We start from the raw sequence: 13,537 nt of genomic DNA on the forward strand, positions 1-13,537 counted from the left end.
GGAGGTGATAGCTTGTTCTTTTACGATTCTAACGATAGGTCACACGCCTAAAACGACCAAGAAATGAGTGAGTTATGGCTGTTTTACGAAAACTGGACAGTGCTGAGAAATGCGTAGGTACTCGATCGAGTAGCCTTGGTACTCGATCGAGTAGGGTGGCACTCGATCGAGTACGTTAGTTACTCGATCGAGTAGCCCTGGTGATTTGTTTTACGTGCTTCTGACCTTCACCTACTCGATCGAGTAAGTCCCTTACTCGATCGAGTGGCCTGTACTCGATCTAGTGACCCCTGTTTTGGGTCATATGCTTATCCTTTGACTTCGTTGCATATTATGTTTAATTCAAAAGTGTTATTTTACTTCTTTATGCATTGTTTTACATGTACGTTGGTCTTGCCGCGTAAGTTACCCAATCTTGTGGTGTAGTGAGTGGCACCTGTGGTGAGTATGAGTTCAGTGGGAGGATATGAGTTATATGTGGTTGTGATAGATAGTGGAAAAAGAAAAGGAAGATCGTTATGGCTTAATTGAGACATAGAGCATGTTTTGTGAGATGAGATGAGATGAGTGATATGATTGTGTGTTGAGTAACGTAAAAGTAAGTGAATATGGGCAAGGGATGATGTGAGTCTAAGGAACGTGAGAATGAAAGAATTGAGAGTAAGGATGTGGATAGTGGCAACTTGAGATGTGTAATGAATTATGGAGGGAGATGGTTAGGAGTCGTGTGGGTCAAGAATATATGTAGTGAAAGTTCGTTTTAAAAGGGGTTGAGAATAGTGGTATATAGTGAACTTTATGGAAACATGTTGCAAGGTGGATTTGTAGACAGTGAGTGAGTTTGGAAGATTTGGTTTATTAAGAGGTGAAACTACGTGTGATTTCTTTGGGCATTTAACGGTATGAAATAAATTTTGATTTCTAGAGATGTACGAAGGAGATGCAATTGTATGAACGGTGAACGTTGATTTTATGGATAGATTAGTGGCAAGTGTGAGTGATAGCATAATAAGAGAAGATCCATGGTAAGAAAGAGTGAGAAGATATCGATATAAAATAATGAGGTGTGAGTCTTGGAACAATGAGAAAGTAACCGGAACACTAAGGAGTTAGGAAGAAGTAATAAGGAGTTTTATGGATAATTGATTTTGTCGAGAGTAAAAGAAAAGAATGAGGGGAGTAAAACTAGGAAAATGTTGACCGGAGTTATGTGATATAAAAGTAAGGAATCGTCAAGATGTATGATACTATCATGGGGATTTGAGTTAACGGTTACATAGGAGTCTCGGGATAACATGATTATTCATGGGTTTTGAGGAATTAAGGGAGTAAGAGGTTGATAGAGTATCTGCACGATATGAGATATTGGTGGAGAGTTAGATGACGATACGGTTAAGGATAGTGTTGGGAAGAATGTTGAGGTAAATTTTGTTGGTGGATTTGATGTTCGTTATTTGGGATGTTAACCAAAGATAGGAGAGAAACCGTGTTGTTTTGATATGAGTGTAAGAGGTTTGATATACGAGCAGTGGTGGTACTGTGGTGTTGTCACTAGTGGTTAAGGGTGATGATAGGTAAGAAAGACAGCAGTCCTAGAGAGGTTGATTTTGTAGAGACCAGGTTGATATGTATGGTTGTAAGGAAGTATAAGATGTGGTTATATGAGGCGAGCGCTAGTGGTTGAATATTAATGGTATGGTTATACTTGGCATGAGTTGATGGTTATGCGAATGGGAAAATATGTTACGAGGGGCATATGAGTTAAGCTCGGGTGACAGGTAACTTTTATCAGGTGGTAACTTACGTGATCAGGATTGACTGGTTGGATGTGATTCGGGTCTGTGATATATATAAATGTTTGTGTGAGGTTTTGACCTCACAAGAAGTGGTATAGTGTGATTATTATAAAGTCATTTGAATGTTCTGTAATGCATGTTGGGTACGCTAATCTAATTGAATGGTATTAAAAAAGGTAATAATTTGAGTGATCTGGCGTGACTGGTTATACTTGTATGCATTCATGATATATGTTTTTCCGTGACATGGTAAGGGGATGATATTCATGAGGTTATTATCTGTTTAATTCATATAATATGTTGCATTGTGATTTAGTAAAGTGGATTTGAGTAAGTTTTTCTTATCCGAGAAGTTATGTTGAGTCAGTGTTTATGGGATTGTGTAAGTTGTGATGAATATCGATGTGGTTGTGGTGCCTCGGGTGGTGATCCGGGCACGGTATTTAGTATTGTGATGTGGGTATTTTCGCACTGCGGTGTGGCTGTTGGTGGCGGTGTTGCGATGCCGTCACCGGTTGTGGTGGAGTAGGCGGGATGATTATGATTCGAGTTTCGAAAGTACATACCAGTTACACATAAATTGTTATTTTGTTTGATGTTGCTTCCTGTGAGTTTCAGTTCGTACAGATAGACAGTTGTTTTGTTTATTGATGTTTCTTATCGGTTAAGTTTTGGAATGAGGGTAGAGTATGATATGAAAGAGAGTTGTATATGTTTTCATTGTTGTCATGATATAGTGATATTCTGTTGATGGGGCATAGTTGTGAGAGGTTGTTACAGTACTTTTGATCTTGTTTTAGATGGGGCATTGGTGGACATAGTAATGGAAAGTGATTTGTGGAACATGTGTTGTACGAATCTGAAAGCTGCAGATAATTCATAATCTTTTTGAGACAGTGAGCATAGGGTGCTGGGAATTAGTGTCATGTTAAGTTATGTATGAGTTTTGCGGTAATGAAAGAAAAGAACTTGAGGATCTAGTGTGAGTGTACGTAACAAGTGTGGATCGTGAGTTATGCTTTTGACGATGGGAGTTTTATATAGTTCATATAGAGAGGTCTGTCAGGTTGCGGTAATGTGGAAGAGTTGAAGTTTTGGGTTAAGCTAAAGATTTTGAGGTATAGGTTAGGTGGTGTGACGAGTGAATTGAAGTATGAGAATTGTTTAAGTAAGAGAGCCTTGGATATATGCATGGCGAGTGTTTAGAGTATAGGTGGTTATCTATGACATGTGATGGTGATGAGAATAGTGAGAAGATATAACTAAGGATATAGTATTAGTAAGTTACGAGGACGTAACATTTATCTTAAGAGGAGTAGGATGCGACAAAGAGAGTTTAATGGTTGTATAGGTTGTAGTCGATTTGGAAGTTTGAGTCTTGATGTAGAATAAAAGATGGATTCGTGTTGTGGTTGATTTTTTTAAAGGCCATGGCCGTGCTTGTAGTAGTGTGATGTTTAGGAGTGTGAGAATATTTCACTAGTGTTGACAGTTGGATGATGAGGTTATAAGTGTGAGTAAACTTCGAGGACGAAGTTCCTTTTAAGGGTGGTAGAATGTAACATTCCGTTTGAGGTCTATGAGTGTCTTGATATTGGATTTGGTAGTGGATGATATATTATGGAGCTAGCAGCGTTACAGGATGGTAGTTGGTAGTGTATGGAGTTAGTGCCGGGAGAGTTTATGATGTTGTTGACACGACATCGTGAGCGATGTGTGGAGGTAGGAATAGTTGGTGGAGTTGGTGTTAAGAGTTCATGGTTCATGTTTTATAAGTTGGGGTTTTGTTTTGAGTTCTTAGTAGCTTTGTTGCGTCTTGACCGTGTTAGTATGTTCGTTTTTATGTATGGGTTGAACTTCGGGGACGAAGTTCTTTGTAAGGAGGGAAGACTGTAATACTACGGTTTTATGAGTCTCTGGATACTCTATCGAGTGGGCCTTACTCTGTCGAGTAAGGGTGGTTTGCAGTTTAAAATAGTTTCTGACCTGTTGGATACTCGATCGAGTAACCTTGATACTCGATCGAGTAAGGGGGCACTCGATCGAGTACCTCAGCTACTCGATCGAGTAGCCGGTTTACGGGGTGATGATTTGTCGGGTTTTGTTAATAATGCGATTGAATATATAAACAACTCCGTCACTTCCTTAATACATTTTATCAAACCTAATTACGTTCAAAGAGAAAACAAACTACGTTCTTTGCATCAATCACATTATTGACAAATCCCGGGGCTTGAGAGGTCGGATTTCATCGTTCTTTACATCTTTGTGATCCTTGCGTCGAGGGTAAGATCTATGTACCCTTTTTTTGTCTTTCCTTTGATTTGGTTAAACCCTAATCTAGGGATTTGGGGGTTTTTGAGTAGTATGTGATTTGGTAGCATTTGTATGTTGTATGATAGGAGGAGGTTTCGTAGAGGAAGCTTTTTGATACAGCTGTAAAGACCGTCTGATAGTGTGCTTTCCGGGTAGGATTTCTACTCGTATTAGTCCCATAATGGGATGATTGTTGATGTGTTGAGATTGATTGTTTGATATAGTAATTGTATTGTGACGACTGTGATTGTGGTTGTGATTGTTTGTCTATGGTTCTCGAGGCGTGTCCTCGGCTGAGTGGGGTCACTTGCGGGAGTGGCTTCACGCCCTAGTTTCGCCCTTCGTGGAACCCGCCACGGAAGGGGATGTGCACATTAATGGACTGGGTTATCGCTCATTATGAGGAGCGGGGATTTGGTGGGTACGGCTGCGGTCCCCCACTGGAAGGGCTGGTCTAGTGGACAGTCGGTGATCGAGATTGTTGGAATTGGTGTGGTTGTGTGTGACAGCTAAGCTGTCTGTTTATCTTATTGTTGATATATATATTGAGTTGTGTGATTAGTACTGACCCCGGTTGTTGTTTTGTAAACCTGCGGTGATCCATTCGGGGATGGTGAGCAGATATTGAACAGGTATGAGATGAGTACTGGGATAGCTGGGATTGCCACGATATGATGATAGAAGTCTTCCGCTGTAGCTTAGTAGTTTCTTTACATTTCAGTTAGAACGAAGAAATGATCGGTTTGAGAACATGTATTTGTACTTTTGGTTTTGGTTTCAAGATTGTAACCTTTCACTAAGTATTTCTATTTAAACGTTGTTTCTTTATTGTTTATTTGATTATTATTGCCTCGGGTAACCGAGATGGTAATACCTTCATACCTAAGTGGTCCTGGTAAGGCACTTGGAGTATGGGGGTGTTAAATGAATGATGCTTCACAAATCTTTAATGTTATAGCCAAGGATGCTATAACATTACTTGCTAAACTTGTAAACCTAAGTCAATCTAACAAAGACTAAACAAACGATTACGAGCAAGAGTATATATAAAACGAAGTACACACTTGTCATTATCAAAACTTAATCATATATCTATATGGTCCAACAACATGTATGAAAGCAACTTTAGATGATCCATGTTTGTGGCATAAGAGTTTTGCACACATAAGTTCAACCATTTTAAACAAACTCAAAAGATGGGACTTGGTAGAGGGATTACCCACAATCACGTTTGATCAATAAAGCTTATGTGACTCTTGTGCTCGTTTTAAACATGTAAGATCATCTTTTAAGCCTAAAAGTGTGATTAGCACAACCAATCCTTTGGAACTGGTGCACATGGATCTATGTGAACCAATGAAAGTAAGAAGTAGAGGCGGATCGAGGTACACATTTGTTTTGGTAGATGATTACTCGAGGTACGTTTGGCCTATCTTCTTAAGCTCTAAAGATGAGACTTTTGATGAATTTGTTGCACTAATGAAGCTTGGTCAAAACAAATATAAATACAATCTGGGCTCTATTCGTACGGATCATGGCACTGAATTTGATAACAAAGCATTTATTGAATATTGTAGGGAGAATGTGGCAGAACACAATTTTTCTGCACCACGAACCCCACAATAAAATGGTGTTGTTGAACATATGAATAGAACACTGGAAGATATGGCTTGAACCATGTTATTATATAGTGGTTTGCCTAGAAGCTTTTGGGCAGAAGCTGTTAGTACTGCATGTTATGTACACAACCGTGCTATGATTAGACCAATCATTAAGAAAACTCCTTATGAATTACTCATCAGATGACGTAAGCCAAACATATCACATCTTCGTTGCTTTGGAAGCAAATGTTATGTCCACAATAATGGCAAAAATCGTTTAACTAAATTTGATCCTAGAAGCGATGAAGCGATATTTGTTGGCTACTCTAATCATAGCAAGGCATACAAAGTTTTTATCAAAAGAACTCTATGCATAGAAGAAAGCGTACATGTTATTTTTGATGAAAATAATATGTTTTATAAGGCTGAACATGATGAGGAAGAAGATATGAATGAACCTGACTTCCATCTTTCTAGAGATGATCCTCCAGAGTTAGAAGAATAAGAAGAAAAAGAAATTGAAGGTACAAATGATGAATTAGGGAATCCTTCAAATGAGAAAAATAAGAGAACTGAAACAATAGTTGATGATACTATTGATTCTTCGCAAAAAGAAAAATTGGAATCTACGGTTATAACTGATGAAGCTATAGCCACAAATATAGATCCCATGGTTGTAACTGAATCTACTATACCCCAAGGGTTAGATTCAGGGGGAACCAATTCTAACTCATTTGAAGAAGGAGAACCAAGTTCACATGATGATGTACCTGAAAATTCCAAAAAGTGGAGATACAGGGGATCACACCCTATGGAAAGTATACTTGGAAGTTTGAACCAAGGAGTTCAAACTCGAAGGAAGTTGAACAACTTTTGTTCATTCTACTCCTTCCTGTCTACCATTGAACTTCCAATATTAATAAAGCTCTTGCAGAATCTGACTGGGTTATGGCAATGCAAGAAGAACTTCAACAATTTGAACGTAACAAAGTCTGGCATTTAGTGCCAAGACCTAAAAATCGTTCAATTATTGGAACCAGATGGGATTTCAGAAACAAATTGGATGATACATGGGTCATAGTTCGAAATAAAGCCAAATTGGTGGTACAAGGTTACAACCAACAAGAAGGAATCGACTATGATGAGACATTTGCTCCAGTGGCAAGGCTAGAAGCAATTCGTCTCTTAATTGCCTTTGCAGCACATAAGAAGATAAAGTTATTTCAAATGGACGTTAAGACTGCATTTCTGAACGGTTATTTGAATGAAGAGGTTTTTGTAGAGCGACCTCCTGGCTTTCTAGATCACAAGTTTCAAAATCATGTATACAAGCTTGACAAAGCTTTATATGCTTTGAAACAAGCCCCAAGGGCTTGGTACGATAGACTATCCAAATTTTTGCTTCAAAGTAATTTTAAAAGAGAGTCAATCGATAAAACCGTGTTTCTAAAGTCAGAAGATTCTGATTTATTAGTTGTTCAAATCTATGTTGATGATATCATCTTTGCTTCAACTAACAATAAACTTTTTAAGTATTTTTCAGATTTAATGACATTAGAATTTGAGATGAGCATGATGGGTGAATTAAAGTTCTTTTTAGGACTTCAGATTCAACAAACAGATGAAGGTATCATGATACATCAATAAAAATACATCAAAGAATTAATCAAGAAATTTGGTATGCAAGATGCCAATCCCATGGATACTCCAATGGTTACTGATAAGAAACTAACCTTGGATAAAGATGGTAAGTGTGTGGCTGAAACCACTTACCGAGGTATGATTGGCTCACTTCTCTATTTAACTGCAAGTCACCCGGATATAATGTTCAGTGTATATGTGTGTGCACGATTTCAGTCATGTACCAAAGAATCACATATGGTTGCAGTTAAAAGAATTTTAAGATATTTAATTGGTACACAAAATCTGTATTTATGGTATCCACTCGAATGCAATTTCAATTTAATTGGATATTCAGACGCAGATTATGCAGGATGTTCTCTAGATAGGAAAAGTACGTCAAGATTCGCTACATTTGTTGGACCTTGTATTATAACATGGGGTTCAAAGAAACAAAATTCAGTTGCCTTATCTACTGCAGAAGCTGAATATATTGCTATCGGACTGGTATGTTCTCAATTATTATGGCTTAAGCAACAATTATGTGATTATGGTATAGATGTAGGATGTATTCCTATTTTATGTGATAATACGAGTGCTATTATTATATCTAAAAACCCCGCACAACACTCTCGTACCAAACATATTGATATAAGACACCATTTTGTATGCGACCATGTTGAAAAAGGCAACATAAAACTAGAATTTTGTAGTATAGAAAATCAATGGGCGGATATTTTGACAAAGGCTTTAGCTAGAACGTTTTGAGATTTTACGATTGGAAATTTGTTTAATTGGTGGCAGTTAAATTCGTCATAACTATTTTATTATCTCAAATGACTGACTAGAAATAGACAAGATTGTATGATTGTGTCCGTATATTTTGTTGCAAGGATATTTATGTTAAGTATCTATTACGTGAATTTTCTATCTTTGTGTATAATATATTTTTATCCATATGCAAACCATAAAATATCGTCACAATATTATTCTATTTTAATTTTGCCCGAAAAGTCAAGCATATTCCTTTTAGCCATAATATTTTTATCTTGTGACTTGGTAAATCTCACTATATCTTACCATATCTTCATCAAAAGATTTACCTTACCATATCTTCACCTAAACCTAGATTCCTTTTACCATATTTCTTTTTTTTTTTAAAGGAAACAAACCGATTTTACACGGCACCTCAAACATCCTAACCTACCAAAACTCCTCTTAATCAAACCTTATAAAACAATTCAACTCCCTCATCTCACATCACCATCACTTTTCCCAAATACCCATACACTCAACCTCTCTCACAAACATCATCACCTTCATCTCCCTCTTTTCGGTCATCACCATCACCAATCATAAAACCTACAACTCGATCAAACACCAAAACACATTCATCCAAACCCACATGCAACACCTCCAAGGCACAATCCCCTCACCCATCTCTCTCTGCCAACCCGAAACCAAACAATCCCAACCATAACCGGAGTCCGCCGGAGGTCGAGAGCAAGAAAAGGAGATTAAGTAAGGGTAAAAATAAAGCAAATGTTGAGGAGGATGATGTGGAGGAAATTCAAGAGATAATCGCTCGTGACGGTGCTAAGAGGACTCTGTTTCGGCACTGTATGCCGAAGGCTACGGTTACGGGTTTTGATCGTCTTCGTCTTACCAAGGAGGAACGAGAATTGGTTAATCATGTGTCCCGTTACGATATTCATACCGGGCGTTCGTATCCCAAGAAGTGGTATGGTAAGTATGAAGCATTACCGTTCTTTTATACTTTCTTGAATTTTCAAGGGTGGGTTATGATTAGTGAGTTTTCGGGTCCTGTTTATCCTATTGAAGTGATTCAGTTTTATGCCACTGTGTCGATTAAGGATGGGTGTTTGTGTGCTGTTGTGAGTGGGACCGAAGTTAAGATCTCCATTGATGATTTCTGTGCTCCGTTTTCGGTTCCTGATGATGGGGCCGAAATTAACCCGAGTGCAGAATGGGGTACCTTGACCGAGGGTGAGAAGGAGGTTGTTAAGAATTATTTTGAGGTTGATGCTAAGGGTGGTAGTCGTTTGTTGGCGGGCAATTTATCGCCCAAATTAAAGTTCTTTCATAATTTTTTATGGAATACTATTGTGCCTCGCCGTGGTGGTCGAGACAAATTATCGACTTATGAGATGGTTGTGATTTATAATTGGATGGAGGGAAAGAAAGTTAGCCTTCCACTGTTAGTCTTTCACCGTATCATACAAACCACGATGATAGTAACCGAGGACAAGGTCTATACAATGTTAGTGATATTGATCATAAGTACATTTAAGTGCATTCTGGTTTTCGAGTAGAAATTGGTTTGAGCTCGAAATCGATATAATGTGAGTAAGAGAGTACAGAGGGTACGCTCATATAATCGGATTTATCGAGTGCATGGTTAAAATGGATAAGTGATACTATTTAAAGTGTTGTCGTAGTATATTATGTCCCCTATCAGGGTTATATACTCGGGGTCAAAGTATTACATATTTAACGAAAATAAGAAGGCAAAAATCTCAATTTTAAGAAATTTATTACGTCCCCGATCGGGGTGACATAACCCCGACAGGGGTTGTATGCTCTGTCTTATTTCGCGTATGATAAGTATGACTTTGGCGGTTGTTTTGTTTGTTGATTGGTTTAAATGAAACAATGCTATTCTTATCCTTTGACTTTTGGAGAATATATTACACATATATGTTGTGTCTATATATAATGAGAAGTTAAGAAACTCATGATTATCTAATCATATTCTCATTGCATTTTTCAGTTTTTACGAAATAAAGCAAACTTACAAAACTCTCTATTGTTCTTTGTTCTTTGCTCTTTGCCTGAAGATAAAGGAATCGTCTTATCCTACAGATATTTCTTGATACCCAAAGGCTATAGGGTCGAAATAATCTAAGGAAAGTGTGTTCAACACGATTCGATTGGGTGTAATATACCGTCTTATATTATTTTTCCATTTCTGTTTTTAGCCTTGTATTAGTTGTGTAGTTTGTAATCTTTTGTAATACAAAAACTACAACATTCTTAGAGTATTTTCTTCATTTGGAAATGGATTCAATCAAGGATATGACTACCAAGTTTGGAAAGTTGGAGAAATTCGAGGGTGTCGATTTCCGTCGTTGGCAAAAGAAGATGCACTTCCTTCTCACTGCATTGAAGGTTGTGTATGTGTTGAGTACTCCAATGCCGAAGATTGTGGGGGATGAAACTCTTGCGGAAATTCAACGAAAGAGAAACAAGTGGGAGAATGATGACTACATATGTCGCGGTCACATCTTGAATGGTATGTCCGACTCTCTTTTTGACATTTATCAAAATGTTGAGTTCGCTAGAGAATTATGGGATCAACTTGAGTCTAAATATATGGATGAGGATGCATCTAGTAAGAAGTTCCTTGTTGGAAATTTCATGAATTATAAAATGGTTGATTCTAGATCGGTAATGGAACAATACAATAATTGCTCCGTATTTTTGGACAATTTGCACAACATAAAATGGAGATGAATGAATCTATCTCGGTGTCTAGTATCATAGACAAGTTGACTCCTTCATGGAAGGATTTTAAACATATGCTTAAACATAAAAAGGAAGAGTTGGCTCTTGTTCAACTCGGTAGCCATTTGCGCATAGAGGAATCTCTAAGGGTGCAAGATAGTGGCAAGGGTAAAGGTAAAGATGTTATGGAATCCTCTTCCATCAATATGATGGAAAAGGGAGAGGGTTTCAAGAATAAATTTAAAGGGAAGAAACGCCCATTTAACAACATCAATGACGAGTCTAACAAGACACCGAAAGGTGCTTGTTGGATTTGTGGAAAGACCGGGCATTTGAAAGCAAATTGCAAGGTTGGAAAGCACAAAAAGAAAAAGTGTGCAAGTACTAGCCAAGGAGGACAAGGATCTAATGACCAAGGTCCACCACTAATCAAGGTCAGATTTTAGACATTGGTTTTAATTCTGTTGTGAATTATGTACCATTAATTTCTGAGGCATTTTATGTGCAGGATGATGTAGTGGCATGGTGGATAGACTCGGTTGCAACTAATCATGTTTGCAAGGATCGACATTGGTTCAAGGATTATGAACTAGTGAAGGACGGATCCGTTCTATTTATGGGCAACGAGTCTACCTCTCCTATTGTAGGTCGTGGCATGGTGGTGTTGGAATTTAGTTCCGGAAATGTTGTAATATTAAATAATGTATTACATTTACCCGGAATTAGAAAGAACCTTGTATCCGGTAGTTGTTCAAGTAAACTTGGTTATAAACAAGTGTATGAATCTAATAAGTATGTTTTATCTAAACATGGTGTATTTATTGGATTTGGTTATTATTGTAATGGCATGTTTATGTTGAATGTTGTTCCAAATGAAAGTTCCATATTTATTGCTTCCTCTATGAATGATACTTCATATCTTTGGCATGTGATATTAGGACATGTACATTATAAAAGATTGGAAACTATGTCTAAAGATGGTCTAATTCCATCATTTAACATGAACATAAATAAGTGTAATACTTGTATGTTGACAAAAATCACAAGGCAATCATTTGGTAGTGTGTCTAGGATCTCACATGTGCTTGAACTTATTCATAGTGATTTATGTGATTTTCGCAATTATCCGTCTTTAGGTAGTAAAAAATATGTAGTGACTTTTATTGATGATTTTAGTGGGTTTTTTTACATATATTTACTTCACTCTAAAGATGAGGCAATTGATATGTTTAAGGTTTTTAAAAATGAAGTGGAATTGCAACAATCAATTTTGATTAAAAGGTTGCGTTCCGATAGAGGTGGTGAATATTATGATCCTTTGTATTTTGAGTCAAGTGGTATCATTCATGAAGTAACTCCTCCCTATACACCACAATTAAATGGTGTAGCGGAAAGGAAAAATAGAGTCCTAAAAAAATGGTTAATTCCATGTTGTCTTACTCGGGTTTGAGTGACGGATTTTGGGGGTGAAGCCATGTTGACTGCTTGCTATTTATTAAATAGGATTTCTAACAAAAGGAATAAAGACACTCCATATGAACTTTGGTACAAAAAGAAACCAAGCTTGAATTACCTTCGAGTTTGGGGTTGTCGGGCTGTTGTAAGACTAACCGATCCCAAGATTAAAACCTTGGGGGAAAGGGCAACGATTGCATATTCATTGGATATGCTGCGCATGCAAAGGCTTATAGGTTCTATGTAATTGAACCTAATGATTCTGTTTCGGTTCACACCGTAATTGAGTCAAGGGATGCGATATTTGATGAGAGTCGTTTATCATCAAAGCCGAAGCCAAGAGATCTAGTACCTAGTTCTAGTGGAGCTATTGAGGGAAGTGACAATGTCACAACTCAAGAAGCAACACCTGAAATTCATAGGAGTAAGAGAAAAAGGATTGCTAAATCATTTGGTCCCGATTTTCATACCTATTTGTTTGAAGGTTCAAGGGATGAATGTGAAAACTATTATCCATATTGTTGTTACATTGATGAGGACCCTAAGACATTTGATGAGGCAATGTGGTCTCATGACTCTTCTTTTTGGAATGAGGCGGTGAATGATGGAATGGATTCCATAATGGGCAATAACACTTGAGTGCTTGCGGATTTACCTCGTGGTTGTAAACCATTAGGTTGCAAGTGGATCTTCAAAAAGAAGATGAAAGTTGATGGTTCTATCGACAAGTTTAAAGCTAGGTTGGTTATCCAAGGCTTTAGAAAAAAGGAAGGGATTGATTATTTTGATACCTATGCTCCCGTAGCTCGCATTACTACTATTAGATTGTTGATTGCACTTGCTGCTATTAATAATCTAGTGATCCATCAAATGGATGTCAAGACGGCGTTCTTGAATGGTGAGCTTAAAGAGGAGGTGTATATGAAACAACCGGAAGGATTTATTATGCCCGGTAATGAGCATAAAGTTTGTAAATTAATTAAATCATTGTATGGACTTAAACAAGCTCCTAAGCAATGGCATCACAAGTTTGATGAGGTAGTTTTATCCAACGGGTAATGATCCATCATGTGTATGTTATCTTCATGTATTCAATATGGGTTGAAAGGTTCAATCCATGGGACACCATGAGTCTCTAATACTTGGAATGTGTAATATACTAATGTGGAAGTTCAATCCTTGGGACACTTTCATTTATGCATAGATTTGTTGCTTTGCTATTTT

The 13,537-nt window shown here is 37.5% G+C and overlaps 1 protein-coding gene across 1 annotated transcript; it reads left to right on the forward strand.

Annotated features, from left to right (window-relative positions):
- The first annotated feature begins 10,411 nt into the window (after positions 1 to 10,411).
- On the forward strand, positions 10,412 to 12,952 carry LOC141613459 (uncharacterized). The gene is made up of 4 exons (XM_074432193.1): positions 10,412 to 10,801; positions 10,951 to 11,292; positions 11,367 to 11,501; positions 12,542 to 12,952. Exons 1-4 carry the CDS (start codon positions 10,412 to 10,414, stop codon positions 12,950 to 12,952), a joined length of 1,278 nt encoding a protein of 425 aa, XP_074288294.1.
- The last annotated feature ends 585 nt before the right edge of the window (positions 12,953 to 13,537 follow it).

Source organism: Silene latifolia, chromosome 11, assembly GCF_048544455.1.
Source record: "Silene latifolia isolate original U9 population chromosome 11, ASM4854445v1, whole genome shotgun sequence".
Lineage (NCBI taxonomy): Eukaryota > Viridiplantae > Streptophyta > Magnoliopsida > Caryophyllales > Caryophyllaceae > Silene > Silene latifolia.